Below are 27,477 nucleotides of genomic sequence, written 5' to 3'. Positions count from 1 at the left end.
GCGTCATCGAGTCTGTGAAATACTTTTGATTTCTTAAAACCCCAGTTTCTTCAAGCCAGCTGAACTTCGGGTACATAAACACGATGCCCCTTCTAGATGAGAACAGGTCTGTGTAATTTTTTTTGAACCTGCCCTCGACACATTTCTTAAGAGCGCAATTTCTGGTTTCACTTTTCAGCGGCCGAAAGCATCTGCATTCATTTGACATCCTCAAAACATACACACGTGCGGCCCACATGCACGCACGCACGCATGCGCGCGCACACACATAGACACACGCGCGCACCCAGAGTCGTGCCAGATGTTTCCATTTCTGCACAGTTTACAAAACCCCAGTAAACAGAAATGACACCAGCTAACTCCTGAAACGGGTCCTTCATTCAGAGCTGCTGGTGTAAAGTTCACACAGATAGTCAGCGCTCTTATCGCCGGGATTTGTCGCCTTGCACTTTCTGTTGTTTTTTTCCACATCCACGGGATCAGCCATTAACGCCGGGGTGTATCTCGTTCAGCAGGATATAAATATGAATCACTCCCTGCCTTCTCTGTTTTTTTCCTTTGGCCCTCACATTCTCTAAACCATGGGTAAAGGATTCTTCATCAGCAAAGCGGTGGCAGTGGTGGGACTCATCGCGGCCATCGGAGCCGTGGCCGTTATCATCGCCCTGTCTGTGGTTTACTCTCAGGAGAAGTTGAAAAATGAAATGCAAACTGCCTCCACCGCTGCCCCCTCGACCTCGACCGCCATCACCGCCACCACCACCCCACCTGGACCCAAGGAGCCCTGGGAGCGCTACAGACTACCGGACTCTCTGGTCCCCATCTCCTACAATGTGACGCTGTGGCCTCGGCTACAGCCCAACAAAGAGGGCCTGTACATCTTCACTGGACACTCAGCGGTGGTCTTTACCTGTGTGAAGGATACCGACCTCATCCTCATCCATGCCAACAAGCTGAACTTCACCATGTACCAGGACCGCCATGCCGTGCTGTCGGGCCTGAACGGAGCCACGGCACCCGCCCTGACCAGAACATGGCTGGAGGGTCCCACCCAGTACCTGGTGGTCCAGCTCGGTGGGAAGCTGCAGGCCGGGAAGTCCTACGAACTCTTCACAAAGTTCACCGGCGAGCTGGCCGATGACCTGGGGGGTTTCTACAGGAGCGAATACATGGAAGACGGCGTGAAAAAGTAAGAGGCGCTTGTATTTGTTTTTAAGTGGTTATCTTTGCCGAGTCACATTCAGTTCTCTGGAATTTCGTTTGTATGTCTTTTTACGGGCCCAGAAGCTGTCCGTAGGCAGAATTAAAGGTCCTGACTAACCATTCTGAAGGTGAGGGGAAGAAACAGATTACTGTCTTAAAATAAAACCCCACTGCAAACAAGAACCAAATATATATATATAAATATATAGTATATATATATATATATGAAAAAGTTATTGGAGTTCTGAGATTATAGTCAGAGTTCAGATTTAACTGACTTTAATCTCAGAACGCCGCTCTTCACGGCTGTGTGAAAGGAACAAAATACACCGAGCTCATCAAGTTAGCCGTTTTATACGTTTATTTTATTACTTGATTGCTTCAGTTGTCTTATCCTGATCTTTTATTGAGGCTAGCCGTTTTATCACAGCAATAGGTTTTAATCTATTTACAGCATATCCATTCAGTAGACTGTTAACACACTGCAAAAAATAAAAGCAACGTCTTTCATCTCGTTTTAAGTCTTAAAATGCTTATTTCATGACTCACTATTGGAGTTTTCTTACTCCGCTGGCAGATATGAGCACTTGTTTCAAGGGCGTGTACTATTTCATGGTTGTAAAACTTGTTATGAGGAGTTTTCACGAAACAAGAAATGAAAATTTTAAACTATTTACAGTAAATGTCCAACAACAGGTCCTATAATCATGAAACAAGTGCACTTCCATGAAACAAGCAAAAATATCTGCCTGCGGAGTAAGAAAACTTTACCAGCAATAACATAAGCATTATGAGACTTAAAATGAGATAAGCCCCCTGACAACCTTGTCTGGGTTTTTTTTTTTTTTTTTTTGGTCTCACTTTGAGGGGGGGAAAAAAACCCCTCTCAAATAAACACAATCAGACAACAAAACTGACAGAAAACCAGTCTCATTGAGACCTTGCTGTCCAAGTCGGGGTCTGAATGTTTGAGCGCTAATGTGTTGTGTTTACTGTCATCGTCAGGGTCGTAGCCACGACTCAGATGCAGCCCACCGACGCCAGGAAAGCCTTCCCGTGCTTTGACGAACCAGCCATGAAAGCCGTTTTCCACATGACTCTCATCCATCCCACTGAAACTGTGGCTCTGGCCAACGGCATGAACTACGGCAAGTTAACGTTTGAATCCTATCCGCCGCAGCTTACTATGCCACACATTAAGTTTCCTTCCAAAATCACGCCATTCATTGAAAAACATGAATATAAACTGACACTCACTGTGGAATACACAATTCATAAGATGAACTGTGTGAGAAGTCCTTCACTTTGCAAAACACAAATCTTTTAAAGGACCTATTTGTCTGAGTTTTGTAGATATAAAACACTAAGCTCGAGTGAGATTCTCCCCTAAAATGAGTGTGTAGGCTTTCCAAATGAAAGCCTTAAAGGGTTATGATTATGCATTTCTCAGATTCTAGGCTGCTCGTAAAATGGTGCAATCATCTTTGTCTACTGCAATTACTCCCAAACCTCACTCAAAGATTCAGCACTTCACCCGATCTGAAATCGTTTGGACTGGGGGAAGTTTCCTACAGCGGCAGACATAATATATACACTCAAAAATGAAATGTTGAATTTACTTCAAAACGTTATGTCAAGTGGGTCCACGCAGCTGTGTTAAGTAACTTCAAAGTGACTTGTGTTATTAATGTGTGTGCAAGGAATTAGAATTTACTCAGCACAGTTGCACAGAACATAACATATTTAAGTAAATCCAACATTGCATTTTTTTTGCAGCACGATGGCCCAGTGGTTAGCACTGTTGCCTCTAGACAAGAAGGTCCTGGGTTCAAACCCCAAGCCGTCCCAGGTCCTTTCTGTGTGGAGTTTGCATGTTCTCCCCATGTCTGTGTGGGTTTCCTCCGGGTGCTCCAGCTTCCTCCCACCATCAAAAAGACATGCATGTTAGGGTTAATACTCCTGTTTGTGCCCCTGAGCAAGGCAATGGAGAGAAGAACTGGAGTTGGTCCCTGGGCGCTGCAGCTGCCCACTGCTCCTATACAATAGGATGGTGTTAAGTGCAGAGAACACATTCATTGTAACCAAACAACTGTACAATGATAGAAACAAGGGGTTTTTCCAGTTCCGGTGTGGGAAGATGGCGGCGCAAATTCACATTTGCAGCGGCCTCACCCAGTACCGGTGTGGGAAGATGGCGGCGCGAACCTACGTTTGCGGTGGCCTCACCCAGTACTGTCCATGCAATGTCTTTGTCCACGTCTACGTTCAAGTTTGTTTTGTCTTCGTTTGATGGCTGGGAGAGCTTGGCCTGCTGCATCCTGTGGGCCCAGGGACACGGCCCTGACAGGAGCTGCACCCGAAGAGGTAACACCGAGGGCAGCCTGACGACGTCAATGTGGGGCAGGCTAAGCTAACTGCTAGCCTATACAGACCGGCAGTTCCCATAACACCGAGGATGGTCTGGCGGTGGCCTCGCCTAGCGTTGACTGTCTTTTAGTGTCGTCGTGTGGAGTGTGGGGAGGTGTATCGAGGGTGTCTGCCTGGGAGAGTTGGTATTGGATTGGCTGGGGGGGGGGGGGGGTCTGGTAAGCTGCGTCCGGTGGGCCCAGGGACCACGGCCCTGCCGGAGCTGCACCTGAGGAGGAAACACCGAGGGTGGTCTGACAGGACGCAGGAGTGGGGCGGGCTAAGCTAACTGCTAGCACATGCAGACCGGCAGTTCCGACAGTCATCCTGGCTGGCGTTCGTTCTTTGGACAGGGGAATTTTTGGACTGTGTTGCACTGAGTGGACAGTGTTGGTGGCTGTTTGTGTTTTTTTTGTTGCTTTGTTCTCTCTGTTTCTGTATGTTTTTGGTGGGGTTGTTTTTGGGAAATTCTGGATGTGTGTTTTTGTGTTTTGTGTCGGACCGCTGTGGGCTGGGGGAAACAGAATTTCGTTTCTTTTGTGTACGCAAGTACACGAAAGAAATGACAATAAATTGTTCCTGATTTCTTTCTTCTTGTCTGTCTTTCAACTGCTTTCCATTAAACAAAACCAGCGCATCTTATTTCTCCTCCAGTGTTGCAGGTTGTACTACATAACCATTACTGTGTAACAAGCTGTATGTTATGACACCAGACTCTCATTACTCAACCTTTTAAATGTCAAGTGTGAAGCACTCTGAAGTGGTGAGCCCACATGTGATTATCAAGACGGTAAACACTACTTCCACTACCGTGTAATGTGGTGTTTATAGCAGGCACATGATGCCCCCCCCCCATTTTTAATGCTTTATTGTCATGTCTCTAATACTCTGCAGCTGTCTCCATACAGAGCCTGTTCATGTCAGCATGGAGGGAGAAAATGTAATCCAGACCAGCTTTGAGCCCACGGAGATCATGTCCACCTACCTGCTGGCATTTGTCGTCTGTAACTTCTCGTACATCCAAACACCACCAGGCGCTGCCATTTTGGTAAGTCTTCATGAGATTCTCCTGTCAGTGTATACGCCATATGTACGGCTCCTTTCAGAGTGGTTCCTTTGAAGCAAGGCATTCTGGGGGGGAATGGAGAGCAATGGCTTTAAATGTGAAATGATGCTGCTACAGAGATTCCTCTTAACCGTACATGTTCTTTCTTCACATTGTTGAATGGCATGTTTTGAGGGGTTTTTTTTAGGTGTTGAGAAAGTTCCATCACCCTTGGCTTCTTTAAGGCCCCGTTTCTCAAAAGCAATGGTTTTGATTTATTCTTCTTCCTTACAAACAACAGCAAAATACATCCTATCTGCCGCTGTATGTATGATTTGGTGTCACGAGAGCTATGAGATGTTTCTGTCTGTCTATCTATCTATCTATCTATCTATCTATCTATCTATCTATCTATCTATCTATCTATCTATCTATCTATCTATCTATCTATCTATCTATCTATCTATCTATCTATCTATCTATCTATCTATCTATCTATCTATCTATCTGTATATTAATTGTATTATATTATTATATTAATGAACATACATGCAAAAATTAACACCTATATCACCCATGCATTAAAATTTGTTTTATCCCATTCTTTTGAAAAATAAAAGTGCTCTCCTCTGCCCCCTGTTGGATTGGCAGATGGTCATCAGTTTGCTGACTATGCTGTCCTCTATTGGACTTCCAAGCTCAGTCGAGGTTTTCGAGATCTTCGTAACCTGCACTGATGTTTGATTCATGAAGTCTTTCGTTCATTAACCTGCATCAGACAGACCTGCCCCTTTACGATGAGCTCTCTCTCAGCTCCGATGACCTCAGAAGTCAATAATGTCCCCTACACAAAGTCATGCAGGAGGTCAGAGTTAGGACCACGACTAACTTTAACCTCCACGGTGGAAATAGTACTGTAAGTGTCACTGGTTGAATGAGCAGCGACAGGGCAGATCTTCTGTCTGATCTAAGCAGGAGAACCAGTGAAAACCCACAACTAAAACATTTGTTCTTGATCCAGATCAGAGTCTGGGCTCGCAGGAAGGCCATAGAGGAGGGCCAAGGAAATTACGCTCTGGAGAAGACGGGCCCAATACTTGCCTTCTTTGAGAAATACTACAACTCTACTTACCCACTGAAAAAGTCAGGTAAAAGCCCGGCATTTTTCCTCTGTAATCACCGACATTATACAGCACAGGCACTGACAAAGTACAGCAAACGCGGCCATGCTGCAGCCAACACCACTACTATAAGTGCCCCTTACTACTACTACCGCTGCTACTACTACTACTACTACTACTACTACTACAAGTACTATATAATGACAGATATTGCCAAAATTACCTGTTCTGTCAGCCTACAATTAGTTTCCTACCTGAGAAGATTTTAATGAATGGAAGAATTTCATTTTTCCAACACTCAAGAAAATTTGAAAGGACTTCAGCAACCCTTATATGACATTATTTATTTTAGTTAATGCCGTTTTATTGCTGCGTGGCTTTCACCTTTGACCTGTTCATTCATGTCTGTGAATGTCCTCATTCATCCAGGTCATGATTCCAAAGGAATTGAATCAAGTGCAACTGGACTTGGTATATATCCGTGAAGACGTTTCGCCTCTCATCCAAGAGGCTTCGTCAGTTCGTGCCTTTCTGACTAGACCAAGCTAGTCTGACTGGCTGGTGATGAAACTCAGATATTTATCCTCTTTGGAGTCGTTATCAGAGCTATAGATGTCCATAGCTCTTTGTGTTCCGATGTTTAGCAACGCCCGTCGTTATCAGAGGTATTGATATGCGTGGCTCTTTATGATCCGATGTTAAGCAGTGACGGTCGTTGGGGGTGTTAGTTTCGACTTCGTTAGTGCTCCATTCAGTGGTCATGAGTCGTTGGAGCCGTTAGTGACCGACTGTTGTTCTTGGAGGCTAAGCTTCTTGAGTCTCCTGGGTAGAGATGAAAGGACGGCATTGTAAGTGGGAGATAGGTGGTGTCGCAGACCTCCTCCTCTGTTGAGGGATGGTTTTTCCAGTTTCGCATAGATGGCTTCCTTCACCCCTCTTTCAAACCATCTATCTTCTCTGTCCAAAATGTGTACGTTGCTGTCCTCGAAGGAGTGTGTCTTCTCCTTTAGGTGTAGATAGACTGCTGAGTCTTGTCCTGAGGAGTTTGGCCTTCTGTGTTGGGCCATCCTTTTGTGTAGTGGTGAACTGAGGAAGCCTCTTGGATGAGAGGCGAAACGTCTTCACGGATATATACCAAGTCCAGTTGCACTCGATTCAATTCCTTTGAATGACCTGTTCATTCCTGACTTGCCTATTACTGTGCTGTTCTTTTTCTACTGTGCTGTTCTTGTTGGCCGTGTTGTTGTACCAAAGGGAATGTTTGTTTTGATATCTGTCTCCGAGACACAGATCTGCTGATATTGCATAATTGCATTAAGAAGGACTCGTTAAGTCTTCTCTGACACAGCACCCCCAATGCAAAAAAAAAAGAACTCCTTCAAAACCCGTGATAAGGTTCACACCTGGGATAGTTTTTTTGAGGATGAAGGTTTTTAAGCCAACTGCAGTTATATAATTTGCTGGTTTGGGTCTTAAAGGAAACTTTCCGACTGTTTCCAGACCAGATAGCTCTTCCTGACTTCAGTGCTGGAGCCATGGAGAACTGGGGCCTGATAACATACAGAGAGACGGCCCTGCTGTATAATCCTGCCATGTCCTCAAACGGAGACAAGGAGTGGGTTGCAACTGTTATCTCACATGAGCTGGCGCACATGGTATGTACTGCAGTCACTGAGAAGGATTGTGAATCAAAACAAAAACAGTGGGCATACAGGTGGCGTGGCGGTCTATTCCGTTGCCTACCAATATGGGGATCGCTGGTTCGAATCCTCATGTTACCTCTGGCTTGGTCGCAAGTCCCAACAGACACAGATGGCCGTGTCTGCGGATGGGAAGCCAGATGTAGGTACTATGTGTCCTGGTCGCTGCACTAGCGCCTCCTCTTAGTCTGCCGGGGCACCTGTTCAGAGGGAGAGGGGGACCTGGGGTGAATAACGTGATCCTCCCACACGCTATGTACCCCTGGCGAAACTCCTCAATATCAAGTGAAAAAAAGCGGCTGGCGACTCCACATGTATCGGAGGAGGCATGTGGTAGTCTGCAGCCCTCCACGGCAAAGGGGGGAGGGGGGCAGCGACCGGGACGGCTCAGAAGAATAGGGTAATTGGCCGGGTACAATTGGGGAGAAAAAGGGGGAAGGAAAAACAAAACAAAATGTATGTGTCTTTATGCTTTGTATCATTGCTAGGGCTTCTCCATCATATTTCAAACTAGCAGTCTGTGCATCAGGGATGTGTGGTTTTAGCCTTAACTTGTAAAAGGGATGACTATGGTGTGAGTAATAGAGCCCCCCTTTCCTCCCCACCCACTCATACAAATAAAGACCTAAATAAATACACTAGCCGTAAAAAGCTTGGGAACATCTCGCTTTTTTTCTTTGCAAAAGCAACAAAACTGAAGGAACAACTGACTAAAGTGCCAACTTGGGAATAATGATTTACCCAAACCATTATATACGCTTATTGGATGTCAACACCCATCGGAGGCTATTTTTCAAGTGGTTTTCAAAATGTGCTTTCACAGTCAACTGGAAAAACAAAACTGTCAGACCATTATTTAGGTAAAACCTGCTCTTCATGCCAGGAAGAAAGTTTGAACATGACGCTGAGTGTTGCATACATCTAAGTATTTAAGTAAAAGTAGTAAATAGTTCGGCGGCACGGTGGCGCAGTGATTAGCATGGTCGCCTCACAGCAATTAGGTCCTGGGTTCGAGCCCCGGGGTAGTCCAACCTTGTGGGTCGTCCTAGGCCGTCCTCTGTGTGGAGTTTGCATGTTCTCCCCGTGTCAGGGTGGGTTTTTTCGGGTGCTCTGGTTTCCTCCCACAGTCCAGACATGTAGGCCAGGTGAATCAGCTGTACTAAATTGTCCCTAGGTGTGAATGTGTATGTGTGTTGGCCCCGTGCCAGGGTGTCTCCCCGCCTGCCGCCCAATGACTGCTGGGATAGGCTCCAGCATCCCCACGACCCTGACAGCAGGATAAGCGGTTTGGATAATGGACAGATAGTAAATAATTCTTTTATTTTAACAAAACTTTTGCAGTCAACTCTTTGTTGATTGATTAAAAACAGTGGACAGTGTAGATAAGTGAATAATTGTACTTTCAGCTGAATACAGAAGCCATCAACCTGCATGAATAAACTATAGACCATACCACAGGGAACGTTACAGTACATTTTGTGACATAGTTGATCTTCATAAAACAATCATTACACGTTATAAAATTCAATTATTGGTTAAAGCTAAATAAAATGAGGAGTTTCCATGTAAACAGATATGTTTACATTCACAAAAATGTGTATATTCATAATTTATTTCCTGCATACTTGGACTATGTTGTTAAAGCCCTTTGACTGGTCTAACAAAAGTTAATACCTTCAAAGTTGTTCAGGGAAAAAATTATTTTTGTTTTATAAATGGCTGCATTGTTTACATTACAAGTGAGGAAGCTGGTGTTGTTGTAATGATATGGGGACCCAGTTTGCTGACTCTGCAGTTCATCTTCAACATGTGCTAACGTGCTGCTTTGTGTCTCCAGTGGTTTGGGAACCTGGTGACCATGAGGTGGTGGAACGACTTGTGGCTGAACGAGGGCTTTGCCACCTACGTCTCTTATCTCGGAGCAAACTCTGCTGAGCCGACCTGGAATATAGTGAGTCTTGCCTTGACCTCTCTCTCACTTATGACATGTACACTGATAACACATAAACTGTTGAAACAACCCATCAGCCAAATGTGGGGAAATGTTTGGCTGTGTCTGCTGTACTTGGTCAGACATAACTCTAGGTCACCATCATTTTGAAGGTCTTATTCTATTCTAGAAAGAGCAGAGGCGGGGGGGGGGCAACATTTATGTCAACTTTGACTGCTATCTTGGTCCATCACCTATTGTCTTAACTCAGATTGGCAAATATTATAACTTTGGAGCAGAAGTATGTAATATTACTCAGTGTTAGTGTACTCCAGCCATACTCCTATGAGAGCTATGCGAAGAGAGTTGGATTTTCCCCCTAACATGTCTTAACACCATCTGATTTCACTTATTGTCACATTAAAAGCTGAGGAGGGTGAACTACGTCTTGAAATTAACTGTCTGAGAGTAACTGTAATTACAATCATTGCTAGCTATATGTAGCTTAATTTATACATAGTGGTGAACCGTGGCCCTGGACCTTCAGTAGGACCACATGTGGCAATAAAGAAAAATCAAACATAGCAATAAAAATAATAGCCAGGGTCCTGTCACATGGAAGTTCAGCATATTAAAGGGTTCTTTGCCCTAACTGGCTTCACAACACACAAGGTGATTCCGGAAAACCTTATGATCCAGCTTCTAGCATACCCCTCTGGTCAATCGTTTACAAACACACTAAAAATAATTCACAGATGCCTCATTAGAACAGCAGACATCAGCAAAAATTGCATAATTTTGAGATAGAATAAAAATAGAGAAAACAGGCCGATTTTGGGGGGAAAAAAACCCGAGTACTCACCAAATGAAGATCACTTGAAAACAAAGTCCATCCTGCGGTCCTTTTTACCCTGTGAAGACAAGACACAATCACCTTGTGTCTTCTCGTGTGCAGTTTCTGGGTCGTGCAGTTTGTGCTTTGACTTCAACTCCACAGGAAGTTCCTTCTCCACTGAGATTAAAGCCCAGGCTGACAGACGAGCCTGTCCAGGGCTGTTTCTTGTGTAGGTTTTTATCCTTTCCAGGGCTGAGAATGTCCTCCCCACGGAAGCTGTGGACACAGGGACGGTTAAAACCAGGCAAGTGAGAAGAGAAGGTGGAGTTGGGGCATACTGTCGGTCAGTCCCTTTTGCTGCAGGAGTGGAGGAGATCTGAGCATACTCACCTTCTGGTTGTGTGCAATGGTGTCTCCGCTGTTGCTCACTCAGCTGCAGGTCGACACGTGTGTTTCCAAATGTTTTCGGGGAAACAGTGGCACGCAGATGTCCGGGGGTGGACTGATGTTTCAGAGCTGCTTTAGTTAAGCGACTCCAGGGCCTCTTGTCGGGACTGAAGAGCGAGCAGTCCCAGTAGTACAGCATGTTGGTGCGCAGGCTGTCTGTTAGCCACGGATAGCGACTGTAGCTGCTAGCTTGAAAATGCCTCTGGTAGCTCTTGGTAGCTTGCGCCAATCCTGGCAAGGCGGGTGATGGTCGACCTTTCTGGATTACTTCTAGTTTTTCCTGAGAAGGCAAGCTAGAAAGTGGAATTTCTAGTAATTCAGCCACACGGTCTTTTTTTTGTTTTTGTTTTGCCGCCATTTTGCTGCTCTCTGAATCCTTCGCTGTCGTTCCGTCGTCTCTTCCTCCCCTTGCTCACTCACGCGCTGGACGCTTAACAAATTCTCGAATACCCGGAAGATGTCGGGATATTGTCCCGCCCACAACTCCGCAAAATATGATTGGCTAAGATAACTGTCAAAACAAATTCACGCCCACGTTGACTTGAATTTTGCAGGCATTCGGTTCCAGTTGCCGAAGGTCCTGGCAAGGGGGAGTCGCTGATTCACCCAGATACCGTTGGAAGAAAAATTGTGATTGGTCCATTTCCCGTTCCATTTTATTAACCCACTGTTTGCCAACGTTGATCTAGAAATTATTACTATTACTAGAAGAACCCCGCTACAATGTAGCGGTTTGGTTATCCACCCGTCTAAATCTCCCTGCTCTTCATCCTGCCAGCTAACCACCTTCCCCCTGCCCCTAATCCCCCCCACTCCAACTCCCACCCCCCAAATGCTCGGAATCATCTGAAATGCCGAGAAAAGTGTTTTTTAGCCATTTTTAGAAAATGCATATTATGCATAATTATGCGTAATTATTATAATTATTTTAATTTTCTGCTATTTTTCCGGTCCTCTCTGGAAAAATACCTACCACCTCCAAAAAAAATTAGGATCATAAGTGCATTTTTGCAAAAATGCATTTATTTTGCATAATGCCAAAACATTTAAGTCCCAGAAAATGTTTTTTATATAGGTGAAAAAATCAAAGCTGCTCAGAATCATCTGAAATGCCGAGAAAAGTGGTTTTTAGCCATTTTTAGAAAAATGCATATTTATGCATAATTATGCATAATTTTAATTTTCTGGGATTTTTCCCCATACTCTCTGGAACAATACCTACCACCTCCAAAAAGAATTAGGATAATAAGTGCTTTAGTTTTCGGTCCCGCTATCTACACTAACACCACACACACACACATTCCGAAAATATGGGAGTTGATTTCAGCGAATAAAAATAATTAAACATTTAGTGCAAAAATTCTTTCAATATTTTTTCTTAGGTATTCACTGAATACCTTGAGTTAACCTTGTAAGGTAAACTTGGGGGCTGCAGACAGGTAAAACATCTCACCACTATCGCTGTACAGAGAAGTCCTCTCTTATGCATGGTGTACTGTGCTCATCATCAGTAGTTCAGAATTGGTCGGCTCGTGCATCAAATGCAGAGCATAAAGAAAGATTCCCACATCTCTTCCGGTGTGGGAAGATGGCGGCGTGAATTCACGTTTGCGGCGGCCTCACCCAGTACCGTCCATGAGGTGTCTTTGTCCACGTCTGCGTCTAAGTTTGTCTTCATTTGATGGGTGGGGGAGCTGGTGCTGGATCGGCTGGGAGAGCTTGGTCTGGCTGTGTCCTGTGGACCCAGGAACACGGCCCTTCTTGGAGTTGCATCCGAAGAGGCAACACCAAAGGCGGTCTGACAGGACGCGGAAGCGGGGCAGGCTAAGCTAACTGCTAGCCCATGCAGACCGGCAGTTCTGATAACACAGAGGGCGGTCTGGCGGTGGCCTCGCCTAGCCTTGACTGTGTTTTTGGTGTCGTCGTGTGGAGTTCGGCAAGGTGTCAAAGGTGTCTGGCTGGGAGAGCTGATGTTGGATTGGCTGAGGGAGCCTGGTCTGCTGCATCCTGTGGGCCCAAGCACCACGGCCCTGACCGGAGCTGCCCCCGAAGAGGAAACACCCAGGGCGGTCTGACAGGACAAGGATGCGGGGCAGGCTAAGCTAACTGCTAGCCCATGCAGACCGGCAGTTCCACAGTCATCCTGGCTGGCGCTCATTCTACTGGATAGTATTTTTTCTTCTTTTTTTAGTTTAGCTATATGTGTTAGTTTGTTTATGTGTTCTTGTAGTTTTTGTATGTGTTTTTGTCTTTGTGTTGCACTGCTGTGGGCTGGGGGAAACGACGTTTCGATTCACTTCATGTGCGCAAGTGCATGAAATGAAATGACCAAGTGTTTCTGATTCTGATTTCTTTGTGTCCCTGCAGAAAGACTTGATAGTCCTGAATGAGGTCCACGGTGTGATGGGTGTGGATGCCTTGGCCTCCTCTCATCCACTCTCAAGTAAAGAGGAGGCAATACTTCGGCCAGAGGACATTGGCGCACTCTTTGATTCAATCACTTACAGTAAGGTACGGTACAAGTCCGAGTATCCCTTTAAACGGTATTCCAAGTCAACAATTATCCTCTGAATCTGTAGCCTGGTACTAAATACTATATCTGTTGGCATTCGTGTGGTTAAGATGCGTGAGTACTTTGGTGTACTGTTGATGGTTTTCACAAAGTACTTCAGCAAATTTTCTCTCCAGTTTCATGTCCTTTATAATCATTATCAACTCATCTTCCATTGTTCATTAAATTGCGTCTCGTTTTTGAAAAACCTGTTGATCTTTTATGGGGGATTGGTGTTTCCGAGTGTTGGCGTTTCTCTACATAATCAGTATCCACCACACCTTGCTTAGCTTGTCTGCAGAGAGCATCTTGAGACTGGGATCACTTTTGTTCCATGAAAAGTGAATGGACTGGATTGTGGCAACCTATGTGCAGCTTTTGCTCTCATCGCAGCTGATAAAGTGCTAAAAAAAGTTGTGTGTTCGGCGTCCGGGTGGTGTGGCAGTCTATTCCATTGCCTACCAACACGGGGATCGGCGGTTCGAATCCCCGTGTTACCTCCGGCTTGGTCGGGCTTCCCTACAGGCACAATTGGCTGTGTCTGTGGGTGGGAAGCCGCATGTGGGTATTTGTCCTGGTCGCCGCACTAGCGCCTCCTCTGGTTGGTCGGGACGGGGGGGGACAGCGTGATCCTCCCACGCGCTACGCCCCCCTGGTGAAACTCCTCACTGTCAGGTGAAAAGAAGCGGCTGGTGACTCCACATGTATCGAAGGAGGCATGTGGTAGTCTGCAGCCCTCCCTTGATCAGCAGAGGGGGTTGGAGCAGCGACCGGGACGGCTCAGAAGAGTGAGATAATGGGCCAAATTCAATCGGAGAGAAAAAGGGGAAATTTAAAAAAGAAAAATTGTGTTTATAAAACTGTAGGTTTGCCAGTACACCTGGCCATTCATGGCTTTTGACCTCACAGTGTTTGCTATCTTATCTTTCAAGTCTGAGGCTCCTTTTATTGGACACCATAACTTGCAAATACTGGCAACAAGCTAGCACTTACACCGTCTGAGTCAAGGTGACACTAAAACTGCCAAGGCCACGCACACTGAACCATGCAGGGCCACGGTTCCCTTTCCTGATGGACCCTTATCTAGTATGGCTTATTATGACTCAACACAAAACTGTGAAGCTGTCTGTTCTGTAGATGAGGACAAATCATCCATCCATTATCCGAATCGCTTATCCTGTGCTCAGGGTCGCGGGGATGCTGGAGCCTACCCCAGCAGTCATTGAGCAGCAGGCAGGGAGACACACTGGACAGGCTGCCAGGCCGTCACACAGGGCTGACATACACACACACACACACACACACACACACACGCACACACACACACACACATACACAGTCATAGTATGGCCGATTCACCTGACCTACATGTCTTTGGACTCGGGGAGGAAACCGGAGCACCCGGAGGAAACCCACACAGACACGGGGAGAACATGCAAGCTCCACACAGATGACGACCCGGGACGACCCCCAAGGTTGGACTACCCCGGGGCTCGAACCCAGGACCTTCTTGCTGTGAGGCAACCGTGCTAACCACTGCAGCACCATGCCGCCCCGAGGACAAATCAGAAAGAACAAAGTCCCGGTTCAGAATGGAGTACCTTGGCATACTGTCCTAGCAACAAACAGATGGCATAATAACAAAATCTAACTACTGCTCGTTTTACTAGAGACCCCCCTAAAAACCTCTCAGTGTCGCCATGCCCCACTTCAGGAATCACTACATTAGATTCATGTAAGCTAATTATTGCAAAAGCTGATCTCTTTACTTTTCTTAATCACGCTTACCATTCATGTCACTGTCAAGCCCTGTTGGCGGAAAGATAGGCTGCAGTTTGAAAGAGAACGAGAGCTCAGAAAGAGAAAGCAGTGATGTCTGTTTGTGCCTGCAGGGAGCTGCTGTGCTCAGGATGCTCTCAGAGTTCATCACCGAGGCCGTCTTTTCCAAGGGACTCAGTGTGAGTACAAATGAGAGACGACACCCATCTAACCCATAAATCAAACTCTCGGGGGTTGATGTGTAATCTGAATGCGTCATCAAATAATAACGTTTTAAGATCTTCATGTATTCTTGTTTGCTGACACAATCGGCGTGTTTTAATTCTGTGGTGTGTCCAGTTTGTTCGAGGTCACTGTATAACAAATGTCTTGTTCCTCTTTCCACAGACCTACTTAAATCAGTTCAAATACAACAACACCGTCTACACAGACCTTTGGAACCACTTGCAAATGGTAAAATAGCCCCAAACTGTGACGTACGTTACGATAAAGTAGGGCTGAAATTGAAACCCTAAAATATTCTGACATCACTCAGAAGATACCAACCTCCTTCTTTACCACTGCCCACCATAAGCTTCAGTTCATTGAGCACCAACAGTAAAACCAACCTAAAATAAGCTAGGGGACGGAATAAATCTGTCATGGGGTTGTCTGGGTGGCATGGCAGTCTATTCCATTGCTCACCAATACAGGGATCGCTGGTTCGAATCCCCATGTTAACTCTGGCTTGGTCGGGCATCCTACTGACACAATTGGCCGTGTCTGCGGGTGGGAAGCCGGATGTGGGTGTGTGTCCTGGTCGCTGCACTAGTGTCTCTTCTGGTCGGTCGGGGGGGAGGGGGAACTGGGGGGAACAGTGTGATCCTCCCACGCGCTACGTCCCCCCGGCGCAACTCCTAACTGTCAGGTGAAGAGAAGCGGCTGGCGACTCCACATGTATCGGAGGAGGCATGTGGTAGTCTGCAGCCCTCCCCGGATCAGCAGAGAGGGTGGAGCAGCAACCGGGACGGCTCAGAAGAGTGGGGTAATTGGTCGGATACAATTAGGGAGAAAAAGGGGGAAAAAAATCAGAGAAAAAAAAAAAGAAGAAATCTGTCATCATACCAAGTTCTAAATCATGGCAAAAACATTATTTAAAGCAAAATTTTCACCAACGCGGGGTGCCTCTGTAAGCCAAATGGTTAGAGAGCATACTATATGGCCACATGGTCGCAACCATCGCCGGTTCAAATCCAGCCAGCGACTTCTTTTGCATGTCTTACCCCTCTCTCGCCCCCATTTCCTGTCTGCCTCTGCTATCACGATCTAATAAAGATATGAAAAATACCAACAAAAAACTGCACCACCTTATTTTAGGATTTTCCAGCTCTAGCATGTTTTTTGTTTATGCATGTGTGCATATTTGTCTGTTAGACAGAGTGAAGAACTCATTCTGAGGAAGAGTGAAATATGCCTAATTCTCTCACAAGCTGCCCGGCCTAAATGTGATTTGACTTTTTGCGATATTATTGTGTCCTCAGACAATATATATGACAGAATATTCCTGTGACCCAAAGTTTTCCTGCGTTCTGGTATGTGAGTGGCATACCGAGTAGGATACGCAATGTTGGAAAGTCACTGTGATGACCTTTCACCTCTCAAAAACATGGCAGAAGACCATTTTTATAACAGCAAAAACAAACATCCCGGATAAAAAGCGAGGACAGCTTTGAAAATTGAGACTCGTGCTTTTTCATAACTGTCCCTTTCACTCTGACAACTCTGGACGGGTCAAAGCAAGTTTTTGATGGCTATCAACAAAACATTTTAACTTCTTCCCAGGCGGTGGACAGTGCCACACCCAGCCTCGAGCTGCCTGACTTGATAGAGGTCATAATGAATCGCTGGATCCTCCAGATGGGGTTCCCCGTGGTCAACATCGACACCCGCACAGGAGCGATCACCCAGAAACACTTCCTCCTCGACCCAGACTCTATCGTAGATAGACCTTCTCAGTTCAAGTAGGAACGAGTTTTAGCTAATGTTCCATGCAATGAATTCATGGTTGTGTCAACACCTGTTGTACTGAACCCCCTTCCTCTCTCTGTGTTTGTATGTGCACATTTATTGAATGTATGTTTGCATGTGTGTGTATATTTGTGTTTGCATGGATGTGCCTGTAGTTATGAATGGTTTATTCCTATAACGTGGATTAAGACTGGTGCGGTCCAGAAACAGTACTGGCTCCTCAAGAAAGAAGGTGAGTTTTTATTCAGGCACACATACAGAACAGCTATAGGTCGATGTTGATGAACGTGTTACGAAAAGAAATATTCTTTCTTTTGAATCTCTACCTGAACAGATACCAATGCCAACATGACCATCAGTGGTGACAGGGACTGGCTTCTGGCTAACATAAATATGACTGGCTACTACAGAGTCAACTATGACTCTGACAACTGGGAGCGTCTCCTTGCAAAGCTGGACACCGCCCACAAGGTACAAACCAGATCTGACACCACAATGCGCTAGCTACAATGTCATGAAGAAGAGTTAAGCCTTGGGACTGAAGCAAACCACCATTTTATATCTTAAATCTCTTTTATTTTTCAAAGGAAATTCCAGAAATCAACAGAGCACGCATCATCGATGATGCCTTTAACCTTGCGAGGTAAGATCACATGTTCACCACTGACCAAAATTTAAATAACATTTTCTAACATACTTTATTACTTTAATCATAAACCATTTTGTACTGTCTCGTTCCGCTGAAACAAAAGTTTAAAAGGTAGAACTCCAGTTTTTCTCTTTGTAGAAGAGCTCCCCCTTGTCCAGCCTCTTACAGCCAATCTTTTTTCCTGGCGCTCGCGTCGTCACATACACTCATTTACATACAGCCAGTCAGATTAAATCACCAATGTGTGAAACCCCACCCACCCTTATTTGTCCTTGTCACTCAACGGTCAGGACATGAATATTAATGAGGACTAGACCACTCCCTCACAGCGCTCTTGCAAGATGGGATTGGTTATGTATAAATGTATAAAATACACAATATTAGTCATTTACAACAATAGAAAAAGTTGTTGCTGTATTTTTCATGATTGCGTGTTGACGGTTTTTAGACAGGAAAAGCTAAATCTGCTAACTGATTTTGGGCCAATGTTAACAAAGCGTTGCTGTCAAACTTAATTTTGATAAATGGTGTTTAGCAGTTTTATGTGTCCTTTTCAGGGCTAAAGCTGTAAACACAACGCTGGCCCTGAGGACCACCAAGTTCCTGCACAAAGAGACAGAGTACATGCCCTGGCAGACAGCCAACTGGAACCTGGACTACTTTTTCCTCATGTTTGATCGCAGTGAAGTGTATGGACCCATGCAGGTTGGTGAATGATGGCGTTAAGCGATTACGCTTTCATGATGAGTTCAGGCAGGTCAGTTCATCTGGGTTAAAACCTTTTATCTCTGTTCGTATCAAGTCTTGAAATAAGATAAGCCTTAAAAAAGCTTAACTCCACGTGCTAACGGGAACTGACTGACATCTTGTTTGGAGTCAGATGTTGGATAGAAAACATGACCGCTTATCTGTTGTAAATAAAAGCCTCGAGTAGTGATAAATTCTCATAATATTTAAGGTTCTTATTGTAATGTCCTGGCTTTCCTAAAGCATAATAATAATTTTCATTGGATGGCCTTAAGACTTGGCCTGCACACACAGTCCTCAGCAAGTGATCCAAGTGAATAAAGCCTGTTTAGGGTGCGCCAGTGACAGATAACAGCAACAGTCATATTTGTTTAAACTTATCAACATTGTTGAACAAGGCAAGTGAGATTTGTTGCAGAGCAGCTTTAACAAGGACACTGTCAGAGGTGGAAGTGCTTTGTGGAACTTTTAATATATCAGGATTTCTTCAAAATGCAACTCCTGGGTTCATAACAAAACTCCTTCAGAGAGGTTTCAGAAAGTTGTAAATGTAAAGCTCAGTGTAATATTTTTAGTGAGGAATCATGAGGAATCAACCACACTCCGGTGTGAGAAGATGGCGCCGCAAATTCACGTTTGCAGCAGCCTCACCCAGTACCCTCCATGCAGTGTCTTTGTCGACATCTGCGTCTAAGTTTGTCTTCGTTTGATGGCTGGGAGAGCTGGCGCTGGATCGGCTGAGAGAGCTTGGTCTGCTGTGTCCTGTGGGCCCAGGTACCACAGCCCTGCCTGGAGCTGTGCCCGAAGATGTAACACCGAGGGCGGTCTGACAGGACGGGGAAGCAAGGCAGGCTAAGCTAACTGCTAGCCCATGCAGACCGGCAGTTCCGATAACACCGAGGGCGGTCTGTCGGAGGCCTCGCTTAGTCTTGACTGTGTTTTTAGTGTCGTCATGTGGAGTGCGGGGAAATGTGTCAAAGGTGTCTGGCTGGTAGAGCTGGTGTTGGATCGGCTGAGGGAGCCTGGTCTGCTGCATCCTGTGGGCCCAAGGAACATGGCCCTGACTGGAGCTGGGCCCGAAGAAGAAACACCGAGGGCGGTCTGAAAAAACGCGGAAGCAGGGCAGGCCAAGCTAACTGCTAGCCCATGCAGACCGGCAGTTCCGACAGTCATCCTGGCTGGTGTTCGTTCTCCTGGATGTGTTCTTGTAGTTTTGGGATGTGTTTTTGTCTTTGTGTTGTACTGCTGTGGGCTGGGGGAAACCATGTTTCGTTTCATTTCATGTGTGCAAGTGCATGAAACGAAATGACAAAGTGTTTCTGATTCTGATTATTTTTCTTCTTTGAATCTTAAAGGAACCATAAAATGAACCCTTGAGTTTAGGCAGTGCCACCAGAGTAGCTGTCCCATTTTTCAAATAATGGATGCCATTTTAGATTACACTCCCTCTGTTAACCATTTCTAGATAACCCCTTTTTTCTTTGTTAAAACCCTGAACACAAATTGATAAAACATCTCTATCCACCAGGCTTACCTGAAGAAACAGGTCACTCCTCTCTTTAACCACTTCAGAGACTTGACTCACAACTGGACCAAGATCCCAGATGGCCACACTGACCAGTAAGAACAATTCCATCATTTATCCTTGCCTACTCAACTCTTTATAATAATCATTTTAATCAACATCCAATGTCTTTACACTATTGGAGCCCATTATAACCCCATACTGACCCTGTTGACAAAGCATTGATAAATGACGCACAAGGTACCCTTTAACCCCTACCTAACCTTAACCCTAGACTTGACCTCTACCTAACCCATATAACATTATTAGACATACATCAGGCTAGAAGTTTAACATACAGATGCTGAAGGGTACCTTGCACGTCAAATATCTACACTTTGCCAATAACATTATGACGCTGTGGGATAATAATGGGCACCAACAGAATATAAAGAAATGGTAAAGGCATCTGATGTTGAGTAAAATGTTGTCCATATTGTCGATTGTTATTATTTCTATTAGGCTTTCGTGTATTATTATTTGATTATCTGTCATGTGTTTTGGCTTTGCTCTCAGATCAACATTTGATATGATGTGTCGCGCCTCATGCCTATCATATATCCAATCAAGTTTATGTTAGAAGCATGGTTAGGGTTAGTATAAAGGTTAGGGTAAGGGTCAAGGTTAAGGTTTGGGTAAGGGTTAAGGTTAGGGTTAAGGTTAATGTTAAGGCTAGGGTAAGGGTAAGGGTTAGCCCGAGGTCTGGGTTAGGGTTAGGGTTGGGGTAGGGGTTAGCCCAAGGTCTGATCTTAGAGCATCTCTCACTATATCTACATTTGTCTGATATGACTGAAATGCGGTCAGATTCCTTTAAATCTTGACAGCTTTACTTTTACCTGTGCTCTATCTGCTTTTCCACTTCTTCACATTTGGCATATGTGGCTGGATTAATTCTGGTATGTATCGATTTTTTACATTTTGAACATCCAGTTTCATGGTTGGTACCCCGGCAGATATCACTGCAGCATAGGGAATACAAAGTCAGTGTTTGAGGGTAAGGAGGCGCCGGTTTGGGTTGATACTATGTTCTGCTGTTGCAACTAGTGACCCCTGCAGGTGGTGGGCTGTCTGCACAGCTGTAGGTGGATTCTGGGGGAATTATACGTTACATTTCCCCCAGAGAAACCTGCAGCTGGCAAGTTTACAGTGTATCAGTGGATATCAGCGTACTGTATATCCACATCTATCAGCAGACCTACATGGATGTCTATGTCCTCTCCAACCACCACAGGGGCCGCACAATTGTGGGCCCTTAAGATAAATGAGAAGAAAGAGGGGAGGATGTAAAAACTAAAAACACATAGATAAATACATAACAAGTCACACTGGAATGACAGACATAATTGCGGCTTTTATAACAATGCTTTTAATAGTGCTAAATTGATGGAATATATATATTTTGTTAGTATAATAAACTATGATTATAAACATACTATCCAGTCCTACTAGCCTCTCAGAGTTGGGTATATAAGTATTTTTGAATATATAAATGCTATAAATACTTTTTAATCATTAACTATTAATTTATTTTTCTGCACATAAGTGTTAGGTGGCTGGGCGGGTAGGATTGGTCACAATGTATAATACCATGTCAGTATTTATACTTTTCTATAATTACACTTCTGTGTGTATGTAATAAACAAATGATAGTGATCTAAATATATTCATATATTATCTGTTTACATTTGAAAACATTCACTTGGCCAGATTTTATTTCTTGGCATGAAACTGATTCTATTGATTTAAAATGGGTCTTTTGATGTGTGAGGTAATAATGGAGACCAGAACTACTACTACTACTACTACTACTTCTACTACTACCACTACTACTACCACTACTACTACTACCACTACTACTACTACCACTACTACTACTACCACTACTACTACCACTACTACTACCACTACTACTACTACCACTACTACTACCACTACTACTTCTACTACCACTACTACTACCACTACTACTACCACTGCTACTACCACTGCTACTACTACTGCTACTACTACCACTACTACTACTACTACTACTATTACCACTACTACTACTACTACCACTGCTACCACCACTACTACTACTTTCGGCTGCCCCCGTTAGGGGTCACCATCTTCCTTTGTCACACCAGCCACCTGCATGTCCTCTCTCACTACATCCATAAACCTCCTCTGTGGCCTTCCTCTTCTCCTCTTCCCTGGCAGCTCCATATTCAGCATCCTTCTCCCAATATGCCCAGCATCTCTCCTCCACACATGTCCAAACCATCTCAATCTTGCTTCGTCTCCAAACCGTCCAACCTGAGCTGTCCCTCTAATATACTCGTTCCTAATCCTGTCCTTCTTCGTCACTCCCAATGAAAATCTTAGCATCTTCAACTCTGCCACCTCCAGTTCCACCTCCTGTCTTTTCGACGGATTAGTCCTGAGAGATATTTTCAGTATTTTTCTGCCTCTCTTCTCGTCCAGGTTCAACCAGGTGACTGCCATTTCCGTGGCCTGCGGGTCTGGGCTAGAGGCCTGTGAGCAGCTGACTGGGGGCTGGTTCAAAGACTGGATGAAAAACCCCGAGAACAACACGTATGTGCAGACAGCACAACTTCTCACATCTCTCATCATTCTTTTTTTAAATTATATATATATATATATATATATATATATATATATACAAAAATACCTCTTGCTCACTCATCCTCCCCTCTCTTTCCTCCTCTCTCACCCACGTCCGGGATCATCTTAGCACTTTTCCATTGTTTTGCAGCCTACATTGTAAATACTGCTCAGTTCGTACACAGTATTTGAAATACAATGCCCAGTACTTAACAGCAGTGTTTACTGTCTTATCTGGCACCACTACACTCAGCTGTCTGACTGGGAATAGTATTAAAGGAAAATTCAGTTTATTTATAACCTGGGTCTTATTTTTGTAGTTTTTGCCATTGCACACGTCGGTTATGACATCATTTCACTCACCAGCTTCAATTTGGAGGTTTTGACATCTTATGGGGCATAACACACTGTTGTAAAGCCATGTCTTGTGGAGGTCCCGAGTCCAAAATGTCGGCGGTGAGTAAGATATTCTAACCGATATGCACACTGGCAAAAGTGTAATTTTCCTTTTCCGAGTGAACTTGCTGACTGTTGTCCACAGTATACAGTACACAGTGCTGTAGTAGTATTACCTGCTTCATCAAACAGCACCTGGTTTGAGTCCAGACGTCAGTGACTGATATGTCCTTTGATTCTTTTCATTATGATGATGAGCTTTGTGTGTGTATGTATGTATGTATGTATGTATGTATGTATGTATGTATGTATGTATGTATGTGTATATATATATATATATATATATATATATATATATATATATATATATATATATATATATATTTGTATATACGTGTGTGTGTATTTCTTTAGAACCTGTTCCTATTACTAGCCAGTACTTTCTTCACCTTACTGGAGTCTTCCAACACATGTCCTCTGCATTATTTAGCATTCATCCCAACCTGAGATCCACGGTGTACTGCAGTGCCATCGCAGCTGGAGGAAAGGCGGAATGGGACTTTGGTTGGTCCATGTATAAGAACGCAACCATAGCGTCGGAGGCTGAAAAACTGATGTACGCTCTGTCCTGCACCAAACATCCCTGGCTGTTGAACAGGTCGGTAGGATTTAGCTATGTTTAAGAAGGGTCAGTTCACCCTACATACAAAAAAAACCCAACAATTTTTCCACTCACCCTTGGCGCAATCTATCCATCCAGATAGTTTCAGTGTGATTTGAAATGGTTTGGCGTTGTCCACAGTAGAAGTGGCTCCCTTTCCTTCACCCCAATACAATGGAGTTGAATGGAAATTGGTTTGTGGTGCTCAAAGCACCCAAAAAAAAAAAAAACATTTGAAAAACTTAACGGCGACGTCTCTTTCTGGGGACAAGGACAAGGTTACTCGTGTTAAGCCACTAAACCTTGTGGAACGTTTTGTTGAGAACTATTGTAGAGTGGAAAAGTGAGTGGTAAGTGGAAAATAGTTTTGTTTTTTTCTTCTTCTGTATTTTGGGTGAACTCTTTAAAAAATGACCCTGCAACTTCTGACCTGCTCCACTTCACTCTGCTCACTGCACTTTTTACACCCAGAACTTTTTTAAGAGTACAATAACTCCATCGCTTTATTATTTCACACATTTAAAACAAACATATCATCATAATTGTAATAATTATTATTATTAGTCAATGCATGAACCATCAAATGAATCAATTCCTGGTTCATTTGATTGATTTCTATTTGCTCTATTTTTGATGATATATCCAAATGCATTTGATTGTATACTGTTGTGTGTTACCGTAACAATTTAGTCAGTCGTTCACCAAAGGAAATATACAAAATTAGAGCAGGTGAAAGGTGAATTGAAACTACGTGGTAGACATTTAACCTCACTGTGGATTTGTTTTAGATATCTGGGGTATTGTCTGGATCCAGAGAAAATCCGTAAGCAGGATGCCACCTTCACCATCACTTATATTGCTGGCAACACCATTGGCCAGCCCCTGGCTTGGGACTTTATCCGAGCCAACTGGGATCACATTAACGAGTGAGTAGCTATTAATCAGTTTTTTAATGGACACAAGAATAGTAGTGTACCATCTTTTGGGAAATCTTAAAAGGGTAACAGTCTACATTTGCAACACTATCTATTATTTCAACATTATATATCAATTATGCATGTGTTTGCCAGTAGGCTGCATTGCATACGTATATGCAATAACAATGCTGCAGTATACAGCTGTATGTAGCGTATGTAGCGTCGTTATTTGCAATTTCTTATACAATGCTGCATATTGGCAAATCAGGAAGTACATTTTTGAATTTGAAGATTGTCTTGTCGGTAGTCGCTGTATGTCAGTGCACTTATGAGCGAAGACATTATGACCACTCACCGGTGAACCGAATAACATTGCTCATCTGCAAACAAGGGCACATGTCATGGTCTGGGTATATTAGATGGTAAGAGAAAAATCAGTTCTCGTAGCCAGTGTGTTGGATGCAGGAGAAGTGGGCAGGAGTAAAGACCCGAGCAACTTTTACAAGGGCCAGATTGTTATAGCCAGATGACTGGGTCAGAGCATCTCTGAAATGACAAGACTTGTGGGGTGCTCCTGGTCAGCAGTGGTGAGTACTTACTGACAGTGGTCAGAGGAGGGACAAACCACAATCTAGTGACAGGGTGTTGAATGCCCAAGTCTCATCGATGCGTGAGGGCAACGAAGGCTATCCCGTCTGGTCCCAACACACAGAAGGTCTACTGTGGCATAAGTCACAGAACATTTTAATGATGGTTACAGGAGGAATGTGTCACAACACAAAGTGCATCACATCCTGCTGTGTATGGGGCTGCATAACCGCAGACCGGTCAGACTTCCCATGATGACCCCTGTTCACCGTTGAAAGTGCCTATACAATGGGCACACAAGCATGGGAACTGGACCTTGGAGCAGTGGAAGAAGGTGGCCTGATCCGATAAGTCCCGTTGTCTTTTAGATCATATGGATGACCATGTACTTGTGCACTGCTTACCTGAAGAAGTGATGGCACCAGGATGCACTATGGGAAGACAACAAGCTGGTAGAGAGAATGTGATGCTCTGGGCAATGTTCTGCTGGGAAACCCTGGATCCCGCCATTCATGTGGACGTCAATTTGACACGTGCCACCTACCCAAATATCGTTGCAGACCAGGTACACCCCTTCATGGTTAATGGTATTCCCTGATGGCAGGGGCCTCTTTCAGCAGGATAATGCGCCCTGCCATACTGCACACATTGTTCAGGAATGGTTTGAGGAACAGGATGAAGTGTTCAAGGTGTTGCCCTGGCCTCCAAATTCTTCAGATCTTAATCTGATTGAGCAACTGTGAGATGTGCTGGACCAACAAGTCCAATCCACGGCGACTCCACCTCGCAACCTATAGGACTTGAAGGACCTGCTGCTAATGTTTTATTACCAGATACCACAGGACACCTTCAGGTGTCTTGTAGAATCCATGCCTCAGCGGGCTGATGCTGTTTCGGCGGCACACAGAGGACTACCAGCCTATTAGGTGGTGGTCATAATGGTTTGAATAATATATTCAAAATAATATGTCCTTTCTGCCTTTTTTTTCAGCTATGGTGGTGGAGCCTTTTCCTTTAGTAGAATAATTGATGGAGTGACCAGACGTTTCTCAACTGAATATGAGTACAATCAGGTACAGTTTATATATAAGCGAACATTGACAGTTTACAATTAAATCGGCATCACTCAGGCTGATATTGACCTGAACCTGAATGGCCTGAACCAGAAGGGTGTTGACATCATGGGTTAAACCTCATTACAAAGCTAATGATACCAAAGGCACAATACCTAATAATGCAGGTGTAATCTGATAACTGAGTGCGCCAAACTGATGACTGATGATGATGATGATTATGATTATCTAACCAATAATGTAATGACAAAGATGTCTTATAATGGATTTTAGATGTCGAAATCAAACCTATTTCATGTTTCATTCTGGCACAGTTGCAACAGTTCAAAGAGGATCATGAAGCTGTTGGGTTTGGCTCGGGTATGGCAGCGTTGGAGCAGGCTCTGGAGAGAACCAAGGCTAACATTAACTGGGTCGCCATGAACAAGGCACAGGTCCTCGAATGGTTCAGTGAAGAAGCTGCTTCTACCGCGTATTAACCCAAACACACTTCCCCGATGAAGCCACTATTTAAAGAGCAACTCATTGCTATTGCACGTTGAGTGAGTTTGCTGCCATCTAAAGGTGCAAAACCATCTGGTTGGATCTTGGGATGAAGTGACATAAGCATAGTAGGATAAACATAGCTGCAGCTAATAAAATTACTGATGGATCCATTTGATTTAGGTGTAGTGGTGTAACAATAAGCAAAACAGTGAGAACATTTACATGCAAATATCAGTTTATGCCAATATTTCGATTATTCCGTACACATGGATATTGGTAATGCGAATACTCCAATAGCTGGTTCCACATGATTCTTTGCATAATCACTGTATGCGCCACAGAAATAACATATTCACTGGTTCTCACAATCTCTCCTAACTTTTAAATGTTGTCTAATTACCACCCCTGAGGAACCCATCATGAGCTATAGTAGCTGCAACTGTGGTTATCTTGCTACGCTTACATCACCCTGTCCCAAGATCCGCCCAGCACTTATAGATGGTTTTTCACCTTTAGATGGTAGCATACTCACAAAAGAGGTTCAGGGTTTAGTTGTTTTTGAAAAAGTTTTGCAATGTATATTTCTATGATGCAAATGTTTTGCATGAGCACCATATTTTAAATCTGCATTTGAAATAAATTGTTTATAACTATAGGGTTAGGGTTATTAGAAATATTAGAAATTGGATGTTTATAAAGAGATGTTTTTTATGTTAAGTATCTATAAAGTCTTTTCTGTTAAAGTTTATTTGTTGTCAATGTCGCAGT

General features: G+C 44.1%; 1 protein-coding gene across 2 annotated transcripts; it reads left to right on the top strand.

Annotated features, from left to right (window-relative positions):
* Positions 1–71: 71 nt before the first annotated feature.
* Positions 72–27,477, top strand: LOC130111944 (aminopeptidase Ey-like). Of its 2 annotated transcripts, XM_056279245.1 has the most exons (20): positions 72–1,189; positions 2,209–2,351; positions 4,518–4,657; positions 5,676–5,802; positions 7,276–7,430; positions 9,313–9,426; positions 13,055–13,198; positions 15,131–15,196; positions 15,405–15,470; positions 16,839–17,017; positions 17,180–17,256; positions 17,359–17,495; positions 17,612–17,667; positions 18,231–18,378; positions 19,949–20,040; positions 22,448–22,558; positions 23,475–23,642; positions 24,434–24,571; positions 26,142–26,223; positions 26,538–27,477. In XM_056279245.1, the coding sequence occupies exons 1-20, from the start codon at positions 582–584 to the stop codon at positions 26,700–26,702; spliced, it is 2,916 nt and encodes a 971-aa protein (XP_056135220.1). In that variant the 5' UTR covers positions 72–581; the 3' UTR covers positions 26,703–27,477. The 2 variants fall into 2 exon arrangements, with proteins under 2 accessions (XP_056135220.1, XP_056135222.1); XM_056279247.1 differs by lacking the exons at positions 15,131–15,196; positions 15,405–15,470.

Source organism: Lampris incognitus, chromosome 4 (genome assembly GCF_029633865.1).
Source record: "Lampris incognitus isolate fLamInc1 chromosome 4, fLamInc1.hap2, whole genome shotgun sequence".
In the NCBI taxonomy this organism is placed as follows: Eukaryota; Metazoa; Chordata; class Actinopteri; order Lampriformes; family Lampridae; genus Lampris; species Lampris incognitus.
This window is presented reverse-complemented; position numbering and strand designations above follow the sequence as displayed.

Excerpts from the sequence above, each read along its gene's own strand:
- LOC130111944 (XM_056279245.1), top strand. The coding sequence starts at position 582 with ATGGGTAAAGGATTCTTCATCAGCAAAGCGGTGGCAGTGGTGGGACTC. Across the intron at positions 17,018-17,179 it reads GATAGACCTTCTCAGTTCAA|TTATGAATGGTTTATTCCTA; the intron begins GTAGGAACGAGT and ends ATGTGCCTGTAG. Across the intron at positions 17,257-17,358 it reads CTGGCTCCTCAAGAAAGAAG|ATACCAATGCCAACATGACC; the intron begins GTGAGTTTTTAT and ends CTACCTGAACAG.